This window comes from Lissotriton vulgaris, chromosome 12 (assembly GCF_964263255.1).
Source record: "Lissotriton vulgaris chromosome 12, aLisVul1.2, whole genome shotgun sequence".
Taxonomy (NCBI): domain Eukaryota; kingdom Metazoa; phylum Chordata; class Amphibia; order Caudata; family Salamandridae; genus Lissotriton; species Lissotriton vulgaris.
The window spans coordinates 781,696,693-781,723,567 of record NC_141700.1 but is presented as its reverse complement, the minus strand read 5'-3'; the positions used below and the strand labels follow the sequence as shown (position 1 = coordinate 781,723,567).

General features: G+C 43.2%; 2 protein-coding genes across 2 annotated transcripts in view; one reads left to right on the top strand and one right to left on the bottom strand.

Moving 5' to 3' along the window:
* LOC147678698 (thialysine N-epsilon-acetyltransferase-like) overlaps nucleotides 1-12,615 on the top strand; it is a 36,805-nt gene extending 24,190 nt beyond the window's left edge. The window contains exons 4-6 of the mRNA XM_086946151.1: nucleotides 4,919-5,020; nucleotides 8,664-8,704; nucleotides 11,830-12,615. Of these exons, the coding sequence (XP_086802277.1) occupies nucleotides 4,919-5,020; nucleotides 8,664-8,704; nucleotides 11,830-12,003 (317 nt within the window). The 3' untranslated portion in view covers nucleotides 12,004-12,615. The remainder of the gene's footprint in view (nucleotides 1-4,918; nucleotides 5,021-8,663; nucleotides 8,705-11,829) is intronic.
* Nucleotides 12,616-22,271: 9,656 nt separating this feature from the next.
* The window catches only part of LOC147678697 (thialysine N-epsilon-acetyltransferase-like), a 66,883-nt gene continuing 62,279 nt past the window's right edge, over nucleotides 22,272-26,875 (bottom strand). The window contains exon 6 of the mRNA XM_086946150.1: nucleotides 22,272-23,695. Within this exon, the coding sequence (XP_086802276.1) occupies nucleotides 23,519-23,695 (177 nt within the window). The 3' untranslated portion in view covers nucleotides 22,272-23,518. The remainder of the gene's footprint in view (nucleotides 23,696-26,875) is intronic.

Genomic DNA, 26,875 nt, shown 5'->3' with positions numbered 1-26,875 from the left:
TTACCTGCTATTCAGGTACTGGGACACAAACAGCTTTATCAATGCTTGTCGGCTCTGACCAGCAGCACCGCCCCCCACAGTAACGTCCTTTGCGCAACCTGGAGCCCCTGATGCTATTCTAGCTCTGGGACCCCCACAGAACACTCCCGGGGCATCTCAAACTCACCTGCTGCATTCCCGCCCGTCTAGCAAGGGACCCCCACATTGTTCATCCAGCACTCTTCTAGCTTGGCCTACTTCACTACCCTCCTATTCCAGCCCTGGGACCCCATCGCTAGTACGGACCTCTCAGTGGTAACTCTTATCACAGCAATACTGAGGCCCACACACTGTCCAACAATCACTTCAGTCCTAACCAGCATCTCCCTGGATATTAAAATACTGTCCCACCCACACAGCTTTCCTAGAGCATCCTCTGTTTCACCAATGCGCCTTATTATGATCGGCCGGGCACCCAGTATTCCTACAGACGGGCCAACAAGATTCTCGTAAGTGGAAGTAAAGATCAGTGGAAGTTCATAAAAGTGTGCCTAATGAGAAATATATTAAAGGGGGTTAATTTTTACCTAGTTCTTCCCTCTTCACTGGTTATGGAGTAAGACTTGTGATAATTAATGGTAATACAAAACAACAGTTGATGGACAGAATGCAGAACAATGTCATACATTCACCCCAGTGCAGAGATCTGGGCCTAAATCCATCGTTTTTTTGCACTCCACACCACCCCAGTTCAGACATGGCCATATGCAAATCAGCCTCGACCCTGAGCCTCATGGGAACAGTCCAGCCCGAACTGCCAAGCCATGTCTTTCCTGGACCGGAATCAAGCATCCTAGGACCGGTCCTAGGACCGGTTTCTGGATATCACACATCCCACTAATCAATGGGGAAGGATCACTTGTCCTGCATGAACCAGGGTATGCAAGAGGTAAGCGAGGTGTCTCCAATAAAAAACCCTCATGCACGTGTTGGGAAGTAGTGGTAGCGGTATATCTTGATTCTCCACTCTTCATACACGTGTGTGCATAATCATGGGGTTAGTTTTCGTTATGCAGCCTCCACCTGGAGGTTCTTACCCATGGTTAAAAACAGTAGTGACCCAGTGATGTTGACAGGGTGCAGTTTAAAATATCCGTATAGCCAGGTAAATAACTTTATTCGGTCTGGATTCGGATAGCCCTGTTAGGGGAATGCTAAAAAAGTGCGTTCTGTGAAATTGTTAGGAGTTCAGAACGCACTAGACTAGCAACAGGTGAGGTAAAAGATGGCCGACATGTTTCAGCCCAATCTGCCAGTGAATCGGACTTATGGGCTTTCTTCAGGACCAATAGTGAATTGTGATAGTGGTGCAAGTCTACAATATTCTTGATCTTATTGCAAACAATGTGAGAAATAGGGAAATTATCAACCTGTTTCTTTTCTGTAAGGTCTCAATGTACCTGAAGTGTGATAGTGCCACACTTCCTTCGGGTTTAATCATGGGCATCGAGGGGGCTTCAGCTCCAATCCTCGTGCATCGCTTACGCTGATACTGCATCTTGTGACCCGAGGCAGAATATTGTAGACTTGCACCACTATCAGTGCCACCCTACTGTCCCATCTGTTCCCAAACCATTCAAGCGACAGTTCATATCCTTACTCTATCACAATATGTAACTGATCGCCACTCCGAGGAATTCGCGCCCACATTAACATTGGGGACTCTTCTCACTTTCACTCCATTTCAAAATGGCCGCCGTTGCTACAACAGATACCAGTCTACCCACTGCCAATCAGTCCCTCTTCTCTTTCCATGGCAGAACACTCCTAGCTATATGGATGCCATGGCTGACAATCACTCCACATCGTGCTCCTGCCTATCAAGTAAGCATAATCTCCATGTTTTTTGGAATCCCCTTACTATCACTTACTGAAAGCCGTAACAAACCTGACACGCGCTTTTAATCCTTTTTAGAACGTGCGATTCTGCACTTGCTTGGACCCGTAATGCTCTTATCCTGAGCGGGATTGGAAACCTACATGGTAAATATGTTGGGCCTCGCGGTTTAGTTTTATTTCCCCGCACGAAGGAACTTCCTTCAATCCCACTCTCCTGTCCCCCTAGGTCGCATCAGTGCACCCGCTATCCAACGGTGCCTAATTTTGCATCTCCCGCATATCCTGGCGCCCGCTCTCTCGAGCGATTGTAGTACTTTCACAGGTGACGATCCCGGCTTTTTAAACCATCTTGAACCCCAGACACTCAGTCCCACTGGCTGTTTTTGTCACGTATCGCGCCTCATTGCCTTCCGCCACCTTGTACGCATGCCTTGTTTCCACGAGCATCCGGAGTTAGGCTGATTTTAGCAGCACCTATTCCCCGCGGTTACTTCACTATTGTCCGTAAATATTTTATTATACACTGCGCCTCTCACCTATCGTGCCTCATTGTCTTCCGCCACCTCGTACGCATGCTTTGTTACCATGCCGTGTTACCACCAGCATCTGAAGTTAGGCCAATTGTAGCTCCACCTATTCCACCCGCGGTCACTTCACAATTGTAATTATCCCATTATACACTGCGCCTCTCACCCGAACACCGCGCCGTCCTCCCAGTTAGATCCTTCACTTAAATATCAGTATCCGCTCTCTCCCCACAGTCTTGACTCAGTGCATGCGCTCACAATCACACCACTTGAGGATAGCCAAAATCCAAATCCTCACCGATAGTATGCAATGCATCACACCACCCACGTGTTTTATTCACATACCGTTCTCCTGCCACCACCTCACATCCATACACACCGGTTTTTAATCCACCAAGTCACCAATTAAACATGCCTAGCATAACCAATGTTGACCTATTATTCTGTCTCCTCTTTATTCCCCCTTCCCTCCCTTGTGTTAATTACATGTACAGTAATGCGATTAAGGCAATGTGTAAATGCATAAACTTAATACAACAATGACTTCTTCAAAAGACCTGAAGATGATGCCTTGTATCTAGTGCTGGCTTCGAAACGTCGTCGACACCCACACGCCATATGCAATATGAATAAACAATATTGTAATGTGCAACGGTGTAGACAGTAATGACTAAAGTCTGTAAGAAATTCTAACATATGAACAGACATATCTTACCTTGCCCTTTGGCCATTCTATGTTCGTTGTTGTGTCTCAATGTTTTGTGGGTCACGGCTGTGCCCACTTGTTGTCTAATGCTTGAAATAACTCCATTATTTCCTCTTTATTTTGAAAATAAATTCTTGTCCGGCTGGACAAAAGACATACTAGCTATTTAGAGTATGATTATTCCTTGTTGTTGATTATTGCTCCAAAAATAGGGACCATCGTTCTCTACAATACATTCATTTGTACATCATAAACAAGGTGGTGGCAAGTGCTACTGAGTTACTATGCCTTGGACCTAGAGTTTTATTGCGAAGCAGCTGTGTGTCCAATAAGGAGCATTGAAAGTCCAGAGCAGGGTTCCCCTCACAGTAATTTTAACAGCTGCCCAAAGAGCCTGAACAAGGTTGATATCATGGGGGTGATAGGTACTGTCTGTGTCGATTTGTAGGAAAAGCACTATGTGCAAAATGTATCAAACCATTTTTGCGATTCTCAAATTGCGATTTTTAGCAAATCGCAATTAGAGAATCGCAAAATGCAATGTATGTAGGATTTACAAATAATTTTACGAATCCTACATATGCCTTAATTGCGAATTGCAAATTGCGATTCGCAATTAAGGAATACCTCCCCATTCATTCCTATGAGCCTGGAGATAGGAATGAATGGGATGACCTTCTCAATTTGCGATTCTCATTTAACGAATCGCAAATTGAGAATGCAATTTCAAGGGTGTCAGGGTGTCAAAAGGACACCCTGTTGCACCCCTGAAATGTGCATGTGGCACACATACATGCCCTAAGGGCATGTATGTGCGCCTCATGGCACTTTGAAAAATGCAAAAAAGTGCATTTTTCTGAGAAATCGCAAATTACCACCAACTTGAAGTTGGTGGTAATTTGCGATTCCTTAAGGCCGAATTGCACTTTTTCTGTGCTTCTTACATTGCATTTCAGGAATCGCAATTTGCAATTCCCTAAATGCAATCGCCAAATAGGTAATCGCAAATTTTGCGATTCCTTATTTTGCAAGACAGCTTTTCTTTCATGCATACCACTGAGCCCAATTGCAATCCAAACGCCGAAATTCTGCGAATTTCGGCGTTTGCGATCGCAATTTGAATGATACATATGGCCCTATGTTAAGTAGCGATTAATGTAGAGCCATTTGAAATAAAGGTTAAGAACAAATTCTGGTTGGCCAGTTCATCCACTAATAAGAAAGGGTAGGTCAGACTGCAAACAAAAACAGACCACTCTGCTCTTCTGTTCACCAAGAAAGTCACAGAACTAAGGGATGTCAGGGCGATGTCTCACACCTGGTTCAATGGGCAGGGTTCAGCTCTGTGGAATGGCGTCCTCAGGTGGTTGTCGTTCTCCGCGATACATCATTCTATGGGGTGCGGATTCATGTACATAGCATTATCATAGTTTGGAGACTGCTGAGGACGGAGTGTGGCTAATTGGAGGTTCTGTGACTAGTGGCAAGACGCATAAGAGAGGTTTTCACTGAAAATGAGAACCCTGCCAAAAACCAGACCAGAAGTTGACACGAGCTTCCGGAATTTTTAGTTTGTTGGGTGCTTTAAGTACTGCTACCTTAGTGTTGTTAGCCAACTTGGACGTGAGGACAGATAAAGTTAAAAGGAAAAAAAAACAGAATTCAGAGGGCTGCTGACTAGAAAGACAGGACAGGCTGTGGAAGGCCTTAGCGACATTGGCCGGTTTGTCAGTTATGATCTTTGTTTACGCTTGCAGCTGCTTCCCAATGTTACGAAGAGCAACTAACTTGTGTGCCTCTCTTTCAGGGTTCACTGTAGTCGGGTATGCCCTGTATTTCATCGTCTATAGCACCTGGGAGGGCCCATTCCTGCACCTGGAAGATCTCTACGTCATGCCAGAGTTCAGAGGTAGGAAATTCAAAGTTAAAGTATCCAGAGAAAGGCTGTGGGCAGTCTAGGAAGTACATGACACCTTTAAGATCTTAGGAGTTGAATAATGTATATATGATCATTCTCACATCTGGAGGAGATGTCCAAGAGTGGTTAAGTGTCCAGCTGTGGAACCTGCAGAATAGAATACTGATCTTGGCCTGACCACACTCTGCTCCTGGGTCAAATCATTTTGGGGCAGATATATCAACTGAATTTTTAGTCGCTAATGCTGGGATTCGCAAAAAAGCAGCGTTTGTGACAAAAAATTTGCAAAATGGTATGTAGTAGGGAAATCGCATCACAAAATTAGGGAATTGCAAAATTTGTGATTCCTTAAATGCTATGCTACAAGCATTACATTTTTGCGATTTCGCCTTAAGAAATCGCAATTTACCACCAACTTCAAGTTTGTGGTAATTTGCGATTTCTTTCACAAATGCACTTTTTGGCATTTGTGAAGGTGCCATATGGCTCACAAGCATGCCCTTAGGGCATGTATGTGCGCCATATGCGCACACATGTTCATTTCAGGGGTGCATCAGGGTGTTCTTATGACACTCTTGCACCCTTGAAATTATACTCAATTTGCGATTCTCAAATTGTTAATCGCAAATTGAGAATGAGTTCACATTCATTCCTATGGGCCTCCTGGCCCATAAAAATGAACGGGGAAGTATTCCTTAATTGCGATTTCACAATTTGCTAATTGCAATTAAGGAAAACTAAGAAATCGCTAAAAAATTGTGATTTTTTTACATACATCCCTTTTTGCAATTCTTAAATAGCGATTCTCAAAAAATCGCTATTTTAGAATCGCAAACGGGGATTTTCATACATATGCCTCTTTGTCCTCTGTTCCTCAGTTTCCTAAACATGCCAACATTTGAACCACTTTGTAAATTGATTACCGCTCTTTTTAAGCTTGTTTGAAAAGATTTGTGCCTGGTCAGATTAGACATCTGTATTCTAATTATTAAAACGTTTTCTACTCACTTCAATTCTTTTAATAATGCGTTTGGCATATGCCTTTACAACAATACTAAATTTAAACATGTGTTAAGGCATGCAGCTTGAAAACATTGTACCTCTAATCCAGTCTGACTGTCCGTTGAATGTCCACCGCGGGTGGATGGCATCTTGGTCATGATGACAGAATGCCTGATTATGAGTTCGGCTGATGCAGAACCATACGCCAGTTGCCACTGGACGTACCGTTTCCTTGGACCACCCTGTGCAGCTCCACACCTGGCCCGTTGTTCCCTGACTGCGCTCTGCCATGCAGTCAGGTTGGCCTTTCGTGGCCGTCCTACAGCGCGGGGACACACTAGTACAGTGTAACCAGGCGCTTTACAAACCTAATTATTATTATTATTATTATCATTTCATTGTCTTCTCGGCGCTGTGCAGAGTATTTCTCTTTGGGCAGGGTCAGCTCCACATGCAGGCGTTTTGGCGCTGGTTGTGCGGTTGGAGCTAACAGGTGGGCAGAAACACGATCCTTTTTAGGTCTTGCGTACCAGGCAGCTTTTAGCTGTGCGTTTACGAAAGACTTCTTGTAGACAATGCTAGAATATTCTTAGGTGGAGCAGATTTTCACAGATGCAGAGGATATGGATTAGTGATTCCTCCTGCTTTGCGCTACAGGGGCATCGTCTATCATGCTCATCAAAGTTCCTCCGGCCATACCTGTACAATTTCAACGGAACTAGCCCCAATCTCAGCCTCATCAGCTCCTGCCAAGCTGAAGGGCAGAGTAAGGAAGTCTGCAGGGCACCTGGCTTGTACAGTAAGGAGGCCCATCTGGCCTGGGCCAATTTCTTGATGGTCAAAGTATCCTGTTCCCTTGAGATTACTTTTACCAGCTTGGTTATCTGTCTGGAGACTATTGGCGCTGGGAGACCACTTGAACAAATATTTCCGAAAGGCCCATTCCAGTGAATTTACGGCTGCCTGCTGCGCATGAATGTGGGTTGAAATGCTGCTCCTATGATCCAGCCATACCACCAGGTATTTATATGCTTCCACAACTTCAACAGGGCTCTCCTCAATAGCCCCGTTCCCTCTTTTTTTCAGTTTAAAGCAAATTATCAGATTCTTTGTTTTTGTTACATTTACCTTCAAGCTGTTCTTTTTACAATAGGCTGCAAGTTCATTGAATCGTATCTGCAGCCCAAAAGGCGTCAATTGAGGAACACGGTATCGTCTGCATATTGCAACAATTGTACTCTGATGTCTGCTATTTTTTGTGGAAAAGCCTTCTCCGTCTCCAGGTGGGTTGGCAGGTCGGCCAGATACAGGTTAAACAATAATGGTGCCAATATACATCCTTGTTTTAGGCCCATATCTGACCTTTATTTTGACCCACTGGTCGGAATAGTGCGCGGTGATCGCTCTTAGTAGATTAGTAGGGATGCCCCAGGCATTCAATTTTGACCAAAGCCTTGATCTTGAAACACTATTGAAAGCTGTTTGGAAGTCTATAAACCCAACGTAGAGGGCCTGAGCCTCTGTGTGTCAAGGAGCGCAATCAGACCGTAATTGCCAGGGCATGACCGAGAGCCCTTTTTGTATAACTGTACCAGTACTGACCCCCCCCCCTCATGACAGGGAGATAGTTGACCCCAAGACACTTTGCTGGAATAAAGGGGCCATAACCAAGGCCCGTCTGGGTGGGGCCTATTTGTATACTGCTGCCGGGATACCACTCGGGTCTGGGGCGCCACATGAGCGTATAGCCTTCATGGCCGTCAATACTTGAGCTGGGATCATTGATGCCAGGTCATCAATTACTGGGCTTGGTGGTATTATGGTATTGGATGCTGGCTGATGATCTGGTTAGGTGCCTTGCTCTCATTTGGGACCTCCATCTGTTCTCTATTCCAACTTGTGATATACGATTCCCACTAAGTGGTGGGCGACATTCCCACCCGTCGTCTGGGGCTTTGGAGCTCGGCTTTTATTAATCCACCTACAGAATTTCCTTTGGTCCTTTGATTTTATAATCATATTCGGACAATTCAGTGGCTTCCTCCGCCTCGTTTTGAGTGTAGAGGTCTCATTTGTATTTTAGCCTTATTGTGGCGACCTGGAGTCTCAGCCAGATAAATACAACCTACGATGAGATCTGGCATTGGCGATACATCCTGCAGAGACAACCCTAAAAACTTGTCACCCTTATGGTTTGACCAGCAGGTCACCATAACCATCCTTCGCCTCATCTTGCGGGGAATAACCAACATCACCTCTTTCTCACGGAGTATAATCTGTTGACATGTGGACCTGTGTATGATCCCTCTGTGGACAACATTGAGACCACAGACACGTTAGGGAGTCAAGGCGCCAAGTCATTGTAAAATGTGTGCTATATAAAAAACATGTAACACAAAATTGTAATCAGTGTGCCCGATGACCTCATAATATTGAATTTTATCCTGATATCTCCATTTGGCACTGATTACTGCGTAACCCCTTGACCGGATATGTGCAAACCAATCAATGGTTGTTTGGACGCTCTAACTCATGTTGGAGGTTCTCCCAGATAGCTGGTGTTGGAGACATGACATATAAGAATTCTTTGCAGCTTCATTCACACTAATCCAAGTTTTATATATTTTCACAGGAACTGGGATGGGCAAGAAACTTATTAGCAAAGTTGCAGAAGTAAGTCCCTCCATCCATACTAATTATTGTTTTATAGCAATTATACAATGCTTCCTTCTTATTGTGGTGTGGCCCATAAGAGCTGGACTAGGTGGCCGGGTGAGAGGCTGCCCACCTTCCTGTGTGTGAGACCCTTGTGTTCGGCATCGGCTGTTGTGCATGTTGATTCAGTTGAGTCGCTGCAGACATGAAGCTCCATATAAGAGTTTGATACCAGAATATTAATGTCAGAATATGTTCTGACTTAAACATTATATACACGATATTGTTTGCAAAAATAATGCTGCATCACAATTAATAATAGAAAACCTGCCCCAGTGGGATGATATTCTTACAAAAAATACTTTGTACATGGTATTTATTTCAGATAATATTCATTTGTATGAAGATTTGACATATGACTCAACCGTCCGTGAAGCAGAAGGATACGACTAGATAGAGCAGCTGTAGTGGTTATGTACCATCTCCACCATTTGTTTGATGAATGTGAATTTGTTGTGGGGTGAGCCTGTGTAGGGGTGATTTGGGGTGGAAGGCATGGTCAATGCATGGTAGTTCTGAAGAGCTCTTTTTCGAAGAGAGGTTCCAGCGCTTGGTGGTCGGTACCTCCAAGAAAAGATGTTCAACCTACTTTGTGAACATGGGGGTGGTCAAAGGTGGGGTTAGCCTAGATCTGAGAATGCTTTTTAATTGGTGGCTGCGGAGTTAGTGTTATAAAGAGATGGGTCTGGCGCATTGGATGGCCCGATGCAAGCTGCCTTGAAGGATGTATGTCTTGCTTCCAGATGCCAGTGAAGGGCTGGAAGAGAGGGCGTGATGTGATCACAAATGCTGAGGTATGGAAGCTGTTTGATGGTTCCTTGTCGAAGACCTGGAGTCTGCAGAGAACAAGACATGGGCCACTGGGTAGAATGTAGAGAGCCCTACTTTGTACTTTTTGGTAAAACTCCTACAGGTGAAAAAAGCTCAAGGCTTTTTGTTGTATAAACCTCGCCTACCAGGGTTACGTCTTTTAGGCATTCTGCGTCAAAGGGCTCTTCCCGTTCTGCTGCGTAACGGGGTGTGCTGCTACCAATGGAAGACACAGAAGCACTCAGATGGTAAATACCAATTGATGGATAGAGAGGAGTTGGAGGGTTTTGTTTAGAAGGGAATCAAAACTGCCTACCAATAGGAGAGCTATGCTTTATTCCGTCCTCCAGACGGTATGATTAAAAAGGGAAGACAGGTAGAGAGTATGCTAGTCTTTGGGTTTGACGTCTTTATTAATAGTTTCCACTAATCAGTAGGAACTGCATATTTGCGGGAAACATAAACTTAGGATGGTGCCAGACTGATTCCATGCTCCCCTGCAGGATATGTTGTCCCTTGGACCATCTAGCTCACAGTGCCTTGGTTAGCCCCCCTAAACCCAGAGAGGGAGCGAACAATACTGGCAACTACTGAACATGACAACCCTGTTCCCTCAGGAACCGTGTTGAGAGATCTAGAACCTTTCGCTCAGACACTCCTGCTTTCTTTCGCTCCGAGAAATATACAAAGAATACACGCAGGACAATTTTTCAATATTTATTGAACCAAAGTGATTCTCGTATAGAAAATATGGGCTGAAAGGATCAATAGACAGAAGCCGACAAAAGTTATAAGTGTTTAAAAAGGAGTTCCACCATCTTGCTGAGACAACTTTTATCTGCATACATATACAGTATTATAACAATCTAGTGCATCTACGATGCAAAACCCTAACCTACGAATCTAGTGTGTGAATGTATGGTCTGCCAAGAAGCCCCCTTCTGGAAGATCTATTCCCCTTAACCTGATGGGTAAGGATGTAGGACTCCGTCCTGCTCACAAACTGGACACCCCTCGCGGAGATGCCAGTCATCTCCTAGTCGAAAGCCTCAGCACGGAGGCACCCCTCGAAGTCAGCAGAAGCGTCTCTTCTGATTGTATTTGGAAAGAAAAGAATGTATATAGAAAAGAGCTTCCTTACCTTGGGCTGAGATTGTGATCAGGGCGCCATTGTTTGTAGTCTACAGATAACTGTGTCTCCATATGGTCATAATAGCAAACACATTTGTATCACGCACGTGAGGGCCGTGCACGTAACGCCATGGCAGTGTGATAGTGTTCTCACGAAGTTCTTCATGTCAGCAAGGTCTGTGTTTCTTAAAAACATACCCAAGTGTCACAAACGCAAATATGTGTCAGAAGGCGCTGTGACAAAGTGGAGTCAAATTTAGGAAAACAACGTCTACGTGTAAAATGGCACTATTTCCTACCAGGCCTAACTCTGGCACATGACAAGGGGACTTGTTGAGATGTTCTTGAAAAGATGTTTTGGCTTTGTGCAGTGGTCTGTGGTGTGAAATTATGAAATGAACGTCATGGCAACCGATACAGGCCCTGGGTGTGAAACCCTGACATAAGACGGTGCGTAAGGTGGAGGGGACTAGATCCAGTGTATTGCCTAAATTCATTGAGTGTAGTCACATGTCTGGTGAGGTCTAGAGAGGTGGGGAGTTCTAGAAAAGGCTTACTTTACAGTTTCAAGAACTAAGTCTCCTGGACCATTGAAGTCCGTAAAAGTCAGCGAGTGGGCTGCAAAGTTGTGGAATTCATCAATGGATGTCCTATAGAGAATCCAGAATCTATAGGAGAGGTCACATAATGTGTTTGTGGGGGTGAGAGGTATGGTGACAGGGCATTGAAGGTGGTGTGGAATCAATTGAGTCTTCTCGGTGGCCAGAAGGTCGCCTCTGGATGATGGTAAATGATCAGCTGTTTCTGGTGAGTGTTGTGTACCCATATCTAATGAGCCAATCAAAGATGGTAGAAGTGTTTTTGACTTCTTTCAGTGATAGATCATTCATTCAATTTTTTTGTCATGAACAGAAATGGCTGTGTGTCAAATGCCAGAACATGCCCTAATGAGGATTAAAAAACTGTGTTTTGATTGTGGAAGTGTGTAATTTAGTTACTTTGTATATTGATTTGGTTGGGGCTGAGCAGTGTTGAAGTTTTGTGGAATATTTATGTGGGTAAATGCACAGAGGTAGGGTGAAGGTGTTAGGTGGCAGGCGGGGTTAACTAAACTTAATAACAATTTAATTTACTTCCTGCAGGTCTGCGTGGAGCGAAACTTCTGTCGGCTCCAGCTCGCAGCACTGGACTGGAACCGGACGGCCATAGACTTCTACATTAAGAAAGGGGCGGTGGACCTGACCACAAGCGAGGGCTGGCATATGATGCGCTTCCAGGGAGAAGCACTGAGGGGCTTGGCACTGAATGAGACCTGATGACACTGACCCTTTATGTCCCTCCCATGGGGCTGAAACCTGCCCTCAGACCATCCCCTATAAGTCTGGATCTGTATGCCAAGTCTCTAAAAAATGAAAAACTGTGATTACCTTTATCATGTTTGTACCTAAGAACCCCAGAGGAATGCAGATGAATCCACATTTCTGCTTACGTACATCAAGCTGCAAGTGGCTGATTACTCCGCTCTGCGTGCTTGATAAACGGATGCACATTCTCCCTCCCTTCTTCCCTCCCGATCACAGAGTCTCTCTGCCTTGCTGGCCGGTGGTGGCAAGAACCGAGCAAAAATGTCTATTCCCTGATCCTTCCCAAGCACCAGTTTGTGCAAAAGGAAAGAAGTAGTGTCCAGGAGAATTTAGGAGCAGCTATAATCCTAAAATGGTGATTGACTGAGTTTAGAGTGTAAAAACAAAGTGATGGTTCTTTGTCAATCCTCAAGAAATCTACTCGCCCACTCACTATGGCGAGTCGGATTTTATCAGGGCGAGCTATTTTTAGGCCTACTGGCCCGTTCCGGTGAGCTGACAAAGAACATGTGTTTTGTTCACTCAGAAAGTTAATGAGCAATAAAGATGCCTTTAAATCATGTTTTTATCTTGTCATATTTGTTCTGTGTTCAGAGACAGAGGTCAAATGTCAGCGTATGCCTTCTTACAATTTGCTGCTTATTTTATCCTGGAGGTTGGTTAGTTTTGTTTCTCTGACTGCAAAGTTGGAGGATTTTGTAAAGTGTATACAACAATTAAATAGCTCGAACATGAACTGTACAAACTTATCAAAATAAATGTAAGTAGTTCTAAAACTGGGGCTGGGCACTGGGACGCTCACGGGCAGCCATGCGCTCTAGAAATCTGCAAACATAAACATAAGCATAAACATAAAAGCAAATTTTTTGTAACTGTGAAGAAAAAAAGATTTTAATTGGAGGAAAACAACTCAGAACACTTTACACGTGATGCACAAAAATGTGAATTATTTTTTCAGAAACCCAACTTCCAGTTTATTGTCCATAGGGTATATAGTTTTGTCAGTAAAACTACATGTTAGTGGGAAGGTTTGTAGCTATTTCAAGGAAATGTGCTGTTTTATAAATGACTGCGCTCGCGCATCATGCTTTAGTAATATATTTATTACATGTGAGTTGTTAAACATGAACTGAGAAACATACCTGCCCTCGCACTGATTACCGTGCTATTAATGGCCTAAAAGGCAAGTCCGGGGATGTGTGGTCTAGATTCTTATTATACACGGTGCAAACGTTTAGTCTATTAAATCACACAAAAGAGTTTTTTTGTACAGCAGAAATACCGAACTTGCATATTTAAAGGTGTTCTCATATGTGATAATGAGAAAAATGCAGTTCTGTAAAACAAAATATTTGCCTAGGATAACACAATTTGGGGCCAGTGTACGCGTCAAGTACATTACAGTTAGGTCAAGTAGATTATTCACGTCACTAGACCTACAGGTGTGGTAACGTTTTTATGATTTTTTCGAGGCTTGTACGACCAGGTTGGATCAATGTTTTTTAAGGGTTACAAGTCCAAAAGTGTGGGGTAGAATAAGGGTAGGAAGGTGAGTGTAATGAGCAAGAGTTGGGTCTCCTGAATTGTTTTATCTTTTAGTAAGTTTTATAGGGAAGTGTGAGGGTTTGAAGAATCTCCCCTGTAAATTCCTGAAAAATCCATTTGAAAATAATAAACAGAATGTCCTGTAATACTCTCCTTATTTTCCCAAAGCTAGCTCTTCCTTCTGTTGGCTTGAATCATCAGTTTTGGCCAGTGGAAAGGGACTCCATCTCTATAATACATCTTGATATTGGCAGTACATTGATTTTAATAATAAGAACACGTGAGAAATGCTCCTTATTGTCTGTTATATAACATTTTAGTATTTCACCCAACAGGACAGGTTTCCTGAACCCATCTCCCTTACTGTCATTTTCTGTATCTTTTAGGTCAGGCATCCTGTTGGTATTTAATTACACTAATAGACTCAATACAAGGTCCCCACTGTATTCCCTGTTGTGATATAAGTAATATTTGTAACTCTGCAGTTTTTCCTCATAACAATAGTGTCAACAAAAGGTTTGTTGTGCTAAAACCATCATCTTCCCAACTTTTAGGAACATGCAGAGCTGAATCAAAAATATTTTCTTTTCCACAGTTGTGGCATTTTTCTAAGAGGCAGCCCATTATTCCTATTTTTTGTGCTTTCAACCTACGTACAGTGTGGTGTAAACTGATATGAAACCATGGGTGATCTCAGAAAGCTGTACATTTCTGAGAAATAGACAAAATTCGGAATTCAGCAAGGGTCATTTGTGTAGATCCCTCAAGCTTTTCTTGAAGAATCTAACTGTTGAAATAAAAAAAATATAAAAAAATAAGTAGAAAAACCCCATGTGTTTTCATCCGTAACTTCTTGTTACGATGACCAATTTACAAAAGCAATACACCGGTATGTCTGCTAAACATTTCTGGTTGCGGGGATATATAGGGTTTGTAGGTTCTCCAAGAACAGAGCAACTGAGCTGCACAATGGATTTTCATTTTGTACTAAGTATAGATCAATTCATTTGGTTAAATATAAAGAGTGAAAAATGGGTGTGAAGGAAACTGTAAGGAAGTCCAAAGATCACCGGACAAGGTAAGGTTCTATGACTTATTTATTAGCCATCCACTCTCCAAACTGAGCAGAGGACTCTCAACATTCTAAGTTGAACTCCAGAGGGAGAGTCCACTGAATAGCAAAGGGTAGGGGTGGAGGGAACATACCATAAATGGAAATTAATTACAACACACCTCCCCAACATTACAGGGTTAAATATAACTGCAGTTTACAATCCTGTCAAAACTCCACGTTTGTCCATTCTCCAGTTGTATCACATCGTTGTAGGTCTTGGCTATTCGGCAACGGGCGTAGTAATTTGCTTTTGCTCACATTGTCTTTGACACTTCTTTTGACCTGTACCAAATCTCCTACCTTCCATTTAGGATCCTTCACTCCATCCTTATCATCGTACCATTTCTTGTATTTGCTTTGGTGTGATTTACGTTTATCTGCTGCTTCCATAAGATTTGACTCAATTGCCCTACCACCCCTCATCACATGAGGTTTAACTTTGTACATGGTTCTCTTCCTCTGAGAGCTGCGAATGGAGACACCTCTGTGATGGAGTTGGGTGGCGTGTGGTAGGCCCATAAGGAGTCTCGGAGGATGACTCAATCTCGTGACCATTTATCACAGCTAGTTGCATGTGTTCTTTGGTTAACCTGTTAGCTCTTTCCACCAGGCCATTCGCCTGAGGGCAATATAGAGCTGTTCTTTCATGCTTGATATTGAGATTTATTAGGAAATCCTTCATCTGTTGGGACACAAACTGTACCCCATTGTCAGTGATGAGGGTAGATGGGATACCCTCCTGTGAAAATATGTCCTTAAGGAATTCTATGACAGCATTGGTGTTGACCCCATGTGTGAGACCCAGTGTTAGGTATAATCAACGAGCACCAACATGAACTTCTTGTTCATCTCTAAGTTGTCCATTGGCCCAATCATGTCCATGTCAACAGAAAATGAGCACCAGGGGGAGAAAAATTTGGGCTGCCCCCCACTCAACAGACTGTAAACAGCAAAGAGCCTGACTTAACATGAACACCGTCCATTCAATTAAAGACACTGTAGGAGTCTTTAACATTTTTCAGATACTCCCTCACTGGAATGACTCATTGTCGCTAATCCAAGTGTCTGTGTGCTCGGTTTATAGCAAGAAAGTCATCACAACATAGGAAAGACTCCCACTCAATTACAAGAAAAAAGTGTGAGAAAGGAGAGAAAGCACCTCACGGTCATAACACCAAGGGGGGCTTGCTGGCTGGTACTCTCTAGCACACCCGCTTCTCATCATCGGTTGCTTTCTCCCCTTAAATAAAAAGTGTGTGTTACATTGTGAAATTCTCAGACAATGAAGGAAAAAAAGACAGCGAAAAAACAAATGTAAATGCAATGTCAGTGCAAAGTGTCACTAAAGTGCCCACTGGACCCCGTGAGAATAGAGTTGCAATTCCCAACGTTTAAAATGAGGTAATGCTTACTGGCTTGACGTAACTTTATTCAGAGCTGTAAGCCTCCCCAATTAAAAAATGGTTGAAATCAGACCATTTTCAATTCTAAAGAGCCAACATGTTTCGTTGCCAACAGTTTGCGCAACTTCATCAGGGCTGCAGGGGTTACCAGTTTTCACTTCATTCGAGATTAACACCAAACCAGATGGTTGCGAATGTTCCTTATACCTGTAACCATCTCCTTAAGGTACACGCATCAGCCGATCACGCTTTCACTGGGTGACTGCATACACTGACGTCACCGGTACCGAGTCCCGCAGGCCATGGTGTAAGGTGTACCTCTACTGGGGACAACAGACCTTTGTGAGTAGACCTGGACTTGTCACTTCTTGCACAGCTGTGAAAAACTTTTACCATTTGCTCTACCATGGAGTCCATTCTGGGAAACCAGAAGTTTACTATAACTCTATTCTATGTTATGCTTCGCCCCAAATGTCCTTCATGGGCCACTTGTACAATCCTCTTTTCCAACCCTACAGGAGGTATGATTTTATCATTGCGAAAAAGTTTCCGCCCTATGTGGCTCAATTCAAACCTGACCTCCCAAAAGTCTCTGATTTCTTCATCAACCTGACTGCACTTACTAGGTCACCCCTTTACCTCAATATCTTTCAATTTGCACAGCCTCTTGTCTTCCTCCATGCCCTTACTCCACTCTTCTGTTAATGCAGGGTCTGTTAAGGCTAGAATGGGACTGTCTAGCACTTCCTCATGTTGTTCACATTGTAGTGGTGAGCGGGACAAGAAGTCGGCAATATTGTTTTTGCACCCTGGAACATACTCCACCCTGAAGCAGAAGTTTTCAAGTCCTAATTTCCACTTGCAAATACGGGGTGTGCCATGTTCCATGCCTTCCACAGTGGCTTGTGGTTCGTGCGGAAGAGAAATTCAACACCCACATGAAGAATTTAAAGTGCTTCACTGCCCAGTAACACGCTAGGGCCTCCTCTACTACTGAATAGTTGCTCTCCGCATTAGTAAGGCAGTGGGAGGCAAACGCGATGATTTTCTCTTCATTGCCCTCTTTTTGAGACAAGGTCACCCTCAGTCTTTTGTTAGAAGCATCTGTGGTAAGGATGGTTTTCTTCCTTGAGTCAAACGTGCCCAACACCGGGGAATTTATTATTTCTTCCTTTAATGCACCCACCGTGCACTTGTGCTCCTCTTGCCACTCAAACTCCTTGTTTTTCTTCAAAAGTTCACGTAAGTGTTCACACTTCTCTTAGAATTTTTTTAATGTATTTCGCCATATACCCCAGTAAACTTAAGAATGATTTTAATTCATCTTTGCTTTTGGGATAGGGCCTCTCTTACCGCTTTGGGCAGGTTGTTCTTTGGTCTGAACCCATTTTCTGAAATGTAATGCCCCAGGTACTCCACCGACTTCACATTTGGCACATAGATTTTTGTACCGTCAACCCAGCATCAATAAGCCTTTTGAAAACATCTCTGAAGGTCTGTTCATGGGTCTCCAAGGTCTGTCCATACACCAAGATGTCGTCTTGGAAACACATGGTGTTGCTCACATCTTTCAAGATTTGCTGCATTATCTTTTGGAAGATCGCAGCAGCTGATGCCTGCCCAAAAGGCATCATCCTGAACATGTAAGCTCCCTGCGGGGTGATAAAGGCTGTTAGCGGTCTAGAATCAGGGTGGAGATCTACCTGGTGGTAGGCCATGGAAAGTTCAATGACACTGAAGAATTTAGCTGGTCCCATTGTATTGAGCATTTCATTTGTTCGGGAGCGGGTGCCTTTCAACCCAAATGTTTTCATTGAGGCTGTGCAAGTCCATGCACAAACGAATGCCGACCTTATTGGCCTTAGATGCAATAACAATGGGAGCCAACCATTCAGATGTGTCAATGGGTTGGATGATGCCCAATTTGCACAACCTCTCGAGCTCCTCCTGTAAAGGTTCCTTCATTAAATGAGGTATCGGACGAAGCTTATGTACTGTTGGCCTAGCATTGGTTTTGATCTTAATTTTATGTTGGAAGTCGTGGAGAAGACCAAGTTTATTGGAAAATAACTTATGGCGCTCCTCGCATATACTCGCTCAAGTATGGGGAACGTCTAACACAAGCACTTGTTCTTTGTTGTTGAGATCAAGGATAATGCTCAACTCTTTTTGATGTTGCCATCCCAATAAGTTACATCATGTTTCAACAATGTACATAGTCCCTTCTGTATTCCTCCCCTTAAGCTCAATCTGCATTTTCTTCATACCCATGAGAGGTATAGGTTGTCTGGTGTAAACTGTGGAAGAAATATCAGGGTTCTCTAGGGTCACATTACCATCTGCACACATGTTTACTAAGTCAGCATGGTTCAACAAAGTAAATGGCGAGCACGAATCAGCATATATGGTGACCAAATTTTTGTTTAGCATGACATCACATTTGGGATCATTTACATTTATACTACACACAGTATCTTTTACCTGGAATACAAATTTTCTTTCGCAAGGAGAAACTAGACTTATTTCTCTTACAGAACTACCTTATTTTCCCCCAATTTCTCTGCTGTTCTGATCACCTTCTCTAAATACGCTTAAAAAATGCCCTCTACGGTGGGAAATTTTACATGTCACATTTCTAGATTGGCACTGAACATTGTTAGCTAGGCGGTTGCTGCTGCCACAATGGTAACATCCGAGTTTCCTTTCATTAGATTGCGATTTGCTCTGCATGCTTTCTCTCCCTGTGACTTTACAAACCTCTGACTCTTCTACATTCTCTTTTACCTTGGCAACCAAATTGCTTAGAAGATCTCCTGGCCGACATTTTCTCCGAAAAGATCTGGAGTGAAGCCTCTGTGTTGCTGATACTTTTTCGTGATGTCGAGCCCGACGGTCACAGAGCGTCTTCTTCGATCGGAATGATCCGCAGGCTTCACAGTTGTCTTAGTTGTATTCGGGTGATAAGCACAAATTGCACACGTCGTGTAGATCGGTGCAGGGATACTTAGAGTGGCACTCGGGGCAGAACTGGAATGGGGTCCGTTCCATCTACTGCGAACTCGGTTGACGTTGCTAAGCCCAAAGGCCTTGCACAAGAATTTCTGAGCGAAGTTTTTAGGAATGAATACGATACGCAAAGGTAGAATTATGTGATCGAGCAACAATACCATCGAGGGTAGTGGATTGCGCACCGAGGGGAACCCGAGAACGGTGTCGAACCGGAGTGAAGCAATTCACGTCCGAACCCAATGGCGGCAAGAAACAATCTAACAATGGAGTTGATGCCCATGCGCACTATCACCTAAAGGAGGAGTCACCTACCTCGTGACAAGAAAGACTTCTTTAAACAAAAACAAAGTGCAAACATCCGGACCCAACACTAGACTTATGCAAAGCATGTGATCTGCGGGTCACATGCCTCGAACATGTCATTACAGAACAACCTGAAGCTGCACAAGGAAGACATCTCTAGGGAAAACACGTACTGGATAACAACATTATACAGCAATACATGGTGACCTGCACAGATTGCGGATCTACCAATACTCAACGAGCAGATATTGATCACTACAATGATGCTAAAAAGATGTACTAACATGGCACCACCATGTATGCATTAGCATATATAGCATTTCACAGTGAAAGGTTAGTAAGTATCATATATTTATCATACAGTGCAGGCACTTCCAAAAATCCCAATAATAATGGACCTGATAACTTGGAGCTCGGAAGGATGAAGGTGGGAAAGGCCTTAACGGGATTCAAACACGTTGCGCGAAGAAGCCTAGGCAAGCAGGCACTGTGCTGTGCCCAATGGGCTGCCTTAACCTACACCCAAGCACAGAAGCCAAACACGAGAAGAGTAAGGGGGCTGTTAGAAAAAGGCAGTAGGTTAACAGACGCAAAGGAGGAAAGGTGTGGAACGATACTGGTAGGTGATTGACCACCCTAAAAACACACAACTGCTAAACACTCTTTTAGTCAATTGGAGAGAAGAAGACACTTTGAATCCAGACAGCATTCCTCTCATTAGACAGATCATTTAGAGAGACCGACTAACAGGGGACATCTTAAGGATGTTGGGGCCCCTTTTAGGACCGTTTTGAATTTATGATCCAATTTCACCTCTTTCATACCATCTTTGGCCAGGTCGCTGACAGGCACACTTATCCAAATTCTAAATGGGTTTACATCTAATATTCAGGGATAGTGACACCCTCCAATTTCTCATATGTGAGGTCCTGTTTTGATCTAAAATAAACTTTTTATATGGATATTGCATGAAACAAACACAACATTTCTCTCTAAATTTCTGTAATAGACTAATAAACAAATCGGCACACATTAAAAAAATATATATTTTAAGGAAAAACGTGATTTAGAATAATAAGGGTCATCAAGACAAGACTCTCCGGCACCTTGTCTAACATTTCAATAGATGTTCAATGTCATGAAACCGAAGACCCGTGTAGCAATGCAGTCTGTGACAGAGCAAATCAGTGAGATAAGAGCATACAACGAGAAAAGACCCCCAGAATGTCAACAGGCTCTTTGAGTGAAAGGTCTCCGCCCGCCCCCTTTCTTTCCTGCTCGCATGCAATGCAAAAGCTATTGCATTACAAACGGATCGCAACACCTGCGCCTTAGCTATACACATCTTAAGCTAAAGCGCGGGTGCCGAGATTGGTTCAAGAGTAAAGAAACAGATTTTTTTTTCTAGTTCTTTACTTTTGAACCAATCGTGGCACCCGTGCTTTAGCTCAAGATGTTGAAAGCTAAAGTGTGGGTGCCACGATTGTATCCCAAGTAAACAAATAGGAAAAAATGTTCCGGCCAAGTGCTTTTTTTTCTATGTATTTACTTTTGTTACAATGGCGGCACCCGTGCTTTAGCGTTAATCATTTTAAGCTAAAGCGCGCGTGCCGCGATTGTTTCAAAAGTAAAGAAATAGAAAAAATATGAGATTTTTTATTTTATTTCTTTACTTTTGAATCAATCGCAGCATCTGCACTGTAGCATAAGATGTTAAAAACTAAAGCACAGGTGCTGCCAGTACAACAAAAGTTAATAAGTAGAAAAATAAACCACACTGCCACGTTCGGCGGCGCAAATAAGAAAAGAAAGGTGCGCCGGCGTGCCACGCTGGTCAAAAGAAAAAATGAAATTGATTCAAAAGTAAAGAAATAGAAAAAATATATATATATTTCTTTACTCTCAAACGAATTGCGGCACCCGTGCTTTAGCTTAAGATGTTTAAAGCTAAAGCGTGGGTGCCGTGATTGTATCCAAAGTAAACAAATAGGCCTACTGACCAATGAAAAGACACCATTTGTAAGGGACAGTTAGAGGAGCCAATTAAAAAGACGGGCAGAAAGTTGGCGGAGCTTCAATTCCATACCTCAAAACAGCATGCCTCTAAGAGATGGCACCTAGGCGGGACCTAAAAATGATATCTGTGAATGCAGTTTGTAAACACTGTAAAAAACACATTGCTTGGCCAATTTTCTGTGACACCAAAATGTAAAAGACACTGATAACCATTGGTTTTCAGAATTTGTGAAAACACTGACCAATACCCACTGGAAATCAGCAAAAAATAAACAGTGAAAAAGTAAAACTTAACTATTTCCCAATGGTGCTTTGGGAGAGATTTGGCATTCATAAGAACCTGTTGAAGGCCACTTATCAGAGACTGCCCACTAGCCACCTCCTCGTCTATTCCTTTAACCAGGCTGGGGGAGCCAAGTCCATTTCTCAAGGAGTCAGTATAGTGTACGTACACTGTCTTCAACTCAGTGACCGCATTGATGAATGCACACCTGTACCTGTGCCTTTATGTGTGGATGTGAGCAGCAGAGTGTGGCACAACTTGGGATTTGCCGGCTTCTTCTGTGGCCCTTTGTGATAACCGAAGACCAGCAGTCATCCCAATTTCATTTTTTCTCCAAAATGAGGGTGAGCTGCATGTTGTGCCTTTGCATTTACCACAGGTATTTATTTACTCCTGTTATACTTATCTGTCTCTATTGTTCACAGGTGCAAGACCTTATCGATTCTGCACCAAGACATCTTCAATATCACATCCAAGGCCAGAAACACTCACACTGTTTGTCTTTATGCAGCACTCTGTGAAGAAGCACTGTACCCGAAATGAAATAAAATCAACAAACTCATAAGTTTTTATAATGTTTCTCTGTATAATAAGTTCTGAAGGACACATTTCCTTTACAGTGCTAATAAATGGTAGAGGTGAGGTTGAGGCACCATATAAAAACATAATAATTGTTAAAAAAATGTTTTCTCAGTCTTTGTTGGCACTGATTAAACTTTAGGAGTTCAATATTTTTCAGCTTGGATCTTAAAAGACTGATGACCACAACAATAAAACTAGGTTTTGTTTTGAAGTTCCAATGCTCTGTTTTTTAAAAAAATACTATGAGGTTCCACATTGAGATCACAAACTTCCCTGTAATGGGGTAACAAATATCCATGGCAAGAGAATTTGATGTCCATTGGTAGGAGATTGAAACTACTTGCCAGCCAGTGCACATCCTTCTTGAAAGAGTGCAATGCTCCACATGTGGTTGTGAGCAACAATGACACAACAGTACTCTGGCATGCACCAAATTTCCACTTTAACGAAATGGGTCTTCCAGGACGAAAATGTTCTTAACCCCTTCGCTGCTGGCCCGTTTCCGCCGCTGTGCGGTAAACAAACGAACAGGGCGGGGCCGTGACGAGCCCCAGCCGTCATCAGCACACGAGCACCGCGGAGCGTGACGGCTGTGGTTCGTCACCAGCATACAAGGGGTACCCTTTCGCTGCTGGCCCGTTTCCGCCGCTGTGCGGTAAACAAACGAACAGGGCGGGGCCGTGACGAACCGCAGCCGCCATCAGCACACGAGCACCGCGGAGCGTGACGGCTGGGGTTGGTCACCAGCATACATGGGGTTAATGTTCGTAGATTTGCTGTGCTATCCTGCGATGAAAGTGCATGTTGTGGCATGTTCTGAGAAATGCAGTCCCGCTTGCATGGGATTTGTAACACCGTAAAGTGCAGCCCTCCTCAGTGGGTCTTCCTCTGCACTTACTGTAGTGAATGCGTATCATTTAAAAACCTGTTGCAGAGGGGAAGACAAAGATGTGCAGAATCTTCGTGCACCGGATCCTGCGGCTGTCCTCTGACATTGCTTCCGGTCATTGACTATGATGGTGGCTTAGTTTTCAGCGGCTGCTACTGACATAGGGTGGAATTTAACCAACAACACAAAACATGTTGTACCAAGTACAAAATCACGAACACTGTCCACTTCCGGAGGAAGCTCACACAAACTTCTGCTACATGGAAAATCCTTTCTTCTTACACTCCTGTAACCGCCCTCTTACAGACAAGGAAGCATCATATTTATTTTTCTTCGTCCAGGGCCAGTTTTCTTGTGGCCTCTTCTTCGAAGCGAAAGACCAGGTAGCCATGTTCACTGGTCAGATCTGTGGCTCCATGGCGGCGGTAGAAGTCAATGGCTGTGTCATTCCAGTTCAGGACAGCCAGCTGGATGGCAGAGCACTTGGACTCAACGCCAATCTGTAAAAGAAAGCGACAAGTTAATTTACATAGCTCTCTCTGGAAATTCATGAAAGTAAATGTAACTAATTTATTGTAGAGGCGTTTATTTGTTTTTTAATTATTGTATTGTTTTTCAAAAATATATATTATTACTGTATATCAGTGATGCAAAGTAAGTCAATGTGCATTACCACAAGCAAACGATCTGTTATGTTGTTAAAATACATTAGATTCTGCAACCACAGGATAAATGCACATCTCTAATTTCTTTATAATCAGAGCCTAATGACGCACTCAGTCGCCGATTATAAAGAAAAGACACCATATCTCAACCATAATCAGTTATTTTAGTCGGGTTCTGACAGAAGAATGCCTCTGCCAGAGCCAGCAGCTGAGGTGAAAGGCACAGCAGCTCACGAAGCAGCTGTTTAAAGCAACGAGAATGAAAAGTTGCTTTTCTATGTACTTCTCTATTTTTCTAGCTTACAGTGACAAGCAGAAAGAACATGATTCTTTTTTGCATTCCTTAGATAGTTATAGAAAAGTCCTTCTGCATGTTTCTACACATTCCGAGTTACTGCCGCTTTTTTTTTTAACTGACTTGTATTGAACTGTTTCTAAAATCGTTTTGCAACAAATATCTAACAGATAATGAGTGTGTTAAATTTGGCACTAGAGGTTCTATTTTTATTCTTAATGTTTGCAAACATGCCCTCTCTTTCTGAAGGAGCTATGCACCAAGCGTTTAAGTGGTTTGGTGGAAAGGTGGTGGTGTGACCATGTATTATATGAGATATGGTACCCCTGCCGTACATGATAGGCATAATGCAAGTCACCTCTTAGTTCTATAACCTTAAGAAATAACTTGGCCTCCAGCCTCGTTTCTCTATATGGTTGAAGAACTGCTTAGTGGCTTGCAATATCGTATAATGTACGGCAGGGGGTACTTTAGCCCTTATATAAATTGATATAGTACTCCTAAATAACTCTCTTAACAGAATAAGTAGATTTCACATTGAAAGCTGAACAACATGACATAATAGATGGAGGAAGGGGGAAGGGAGACACATTTTTAGACTAAGCATATAAATTTCACAAATCATTCCAAGTTTCAATGAATGAATCTTCCTCGTTTTTCTAAGATGCATACTTCATTTATATTCTTGATACAAACCGGAATTATTAAATCCAGCCATCTATCAATGGAGATGGTTTAGATTTCTGTACTTTTAAAATTAGTTTCTTGACTAGCAGAAAACTACGAGATATCCAGCATCGCAGAATATGCCCCAATTTTAAAAAAGATCGAAGCAAACAGAAACCTCTTAATATTGAAGCACTGGGTACATTAGATCCAACCACCATATCAGCTGTATTCAATCCCATCTTCAAAAAAGATGCAACCCTACTGCAAGACCAGGACATTTGACCTAGTGATAACTTTAACGCTACTGCTACATATATCTCTAATTTGGAAGCAAAAACCAACTGGTAGTGCCTGCAGTATCCGGAGATTAATCAAATATTGAGCACTTGCTCTAGGTGTGATTTTATTACAGCTAGAATTTCTAAGAATCGGTTGCACCTATTGCTGGAGACATTAATCAATTTGTAGGAAAAATATAAAGATTGAAAGTAAGTGCAGGAGCCCAACCTGGAGCCCACTCACCTGTGCTGCCTAGTGTTGGGTGGGGGGGGGCTTAAATCAATGCACAATAGGTAGCATATCTCTTAATAGAGTCTTTAAAAACTAAATCCGCATGAAGGACATTGAAAACCAGCTGTTTGAGGCATGTGGGCTGCTGAATTCATATCTGTGCATAGATCGCCGCCTAGTGTTGGGTCCGGATGATTGCACATTGTTGTCTTGGAAGAGTCTTCGAAGTATCACGAGATAGGTGACTCCTCCCCTGGACTACAGTGCGCATGGGCATCTTCTCCATCCTCAGATAGTTTTTTCTTTCGGAGCCGAGCCGGACGCATACTGGTAAGTAGCATATTCCTTAGTTGTAGGTTGACTTCTAAAGCTTCATTGTCACAATTCCCTCCCTGTGCTCTCATGCCCACCACCAGGGGGCCGAATTGTGGGACTTTCCACTATTATAAAAACCTTCCAGACACACTGACTGCCAGCCATTTGGACTCTACTGGAAATAGCCATCCATTCCCAATCCATGCCGGGCTTTCTGGAAGCCAGCCTGCTCATGCTTGAAGAAAGCTTTCTCATTCCTGAAACTATTACCTACAAGTACCTGCTCATGGCTTCGTCTTCTCCCCCACAGGTCAAGGATGGCTGGAGGAATCCAACTCACCTGTGGCTGGCTGCTGCTTGCCAGCTCACACCTGATGCGTGTAAGTACAGTGAGCTCTTTTAAGCCCCAGTTCCTTCCAGTCCAGGGTTGGTCATTGTAGCTGCTGCGTATCGGTGAGATATCCCCTGTTTCCAGTGTTTCCTGAGCTTTAGTTATTCCTTGTTCCTGAGCTGCTGCTGTGTTCCTTGTTCCTGAGTTACCACTGCTTGCAGCGTTACCTTTACTCCTGAGCCTTAGCATTTCATTCATTGTTCTTGTTTTTGGGCTTTAGTAATTCCTTGTTCCTGAATTAACACTACCTGCAGTGCAACCTTTGCTCTTGAGCGTTTGCTCAATTCTTGTTCCTGCTCCAGCACTGCCTTCAGTGCTACTTTGTTTTCTTGACTCCTGATCCAGCACTATCCTAGTATACCCTTGTAGCCTCCCCTTCTGTATATCCTTTTCCAATCCCTATCTTTCTTCTCATTTCCTTGGTTCCAGTTCCTAGTTTGCTGTCTTTCTTTTCTGCTCTCTTGCTTCTGTTGCCTTGTATGTTTGTTACTTGCTTTCGGCTAAGTGTTCCCTGTGATATCCTCCCTTTCCTGTTAAGCACTCCTCCTTGCTAGCTCCTTGTCTATCGTGCTTGTGTTCAGTTCTCACCTTTTGCTGTTACAACCTTGAGTGTTCCTGTCTGAATTCCAAGATCTGTGGTGTTTCTTGTTCACTGTAAGTATTGTCTTTGAGTTACATTTATAACATCAGCTCCACAGACCCTGCCTTTTCCTTTTATATCCTAAATGTGAATATTTACAGTCAGTATCTGTAACAGCAATTCTGGGTCAGGAACTTAGTGAGCTTCAGTCTAACCGTGTGGAGCTCCTGGGTGCTTTACCCCACATTCCCTGGA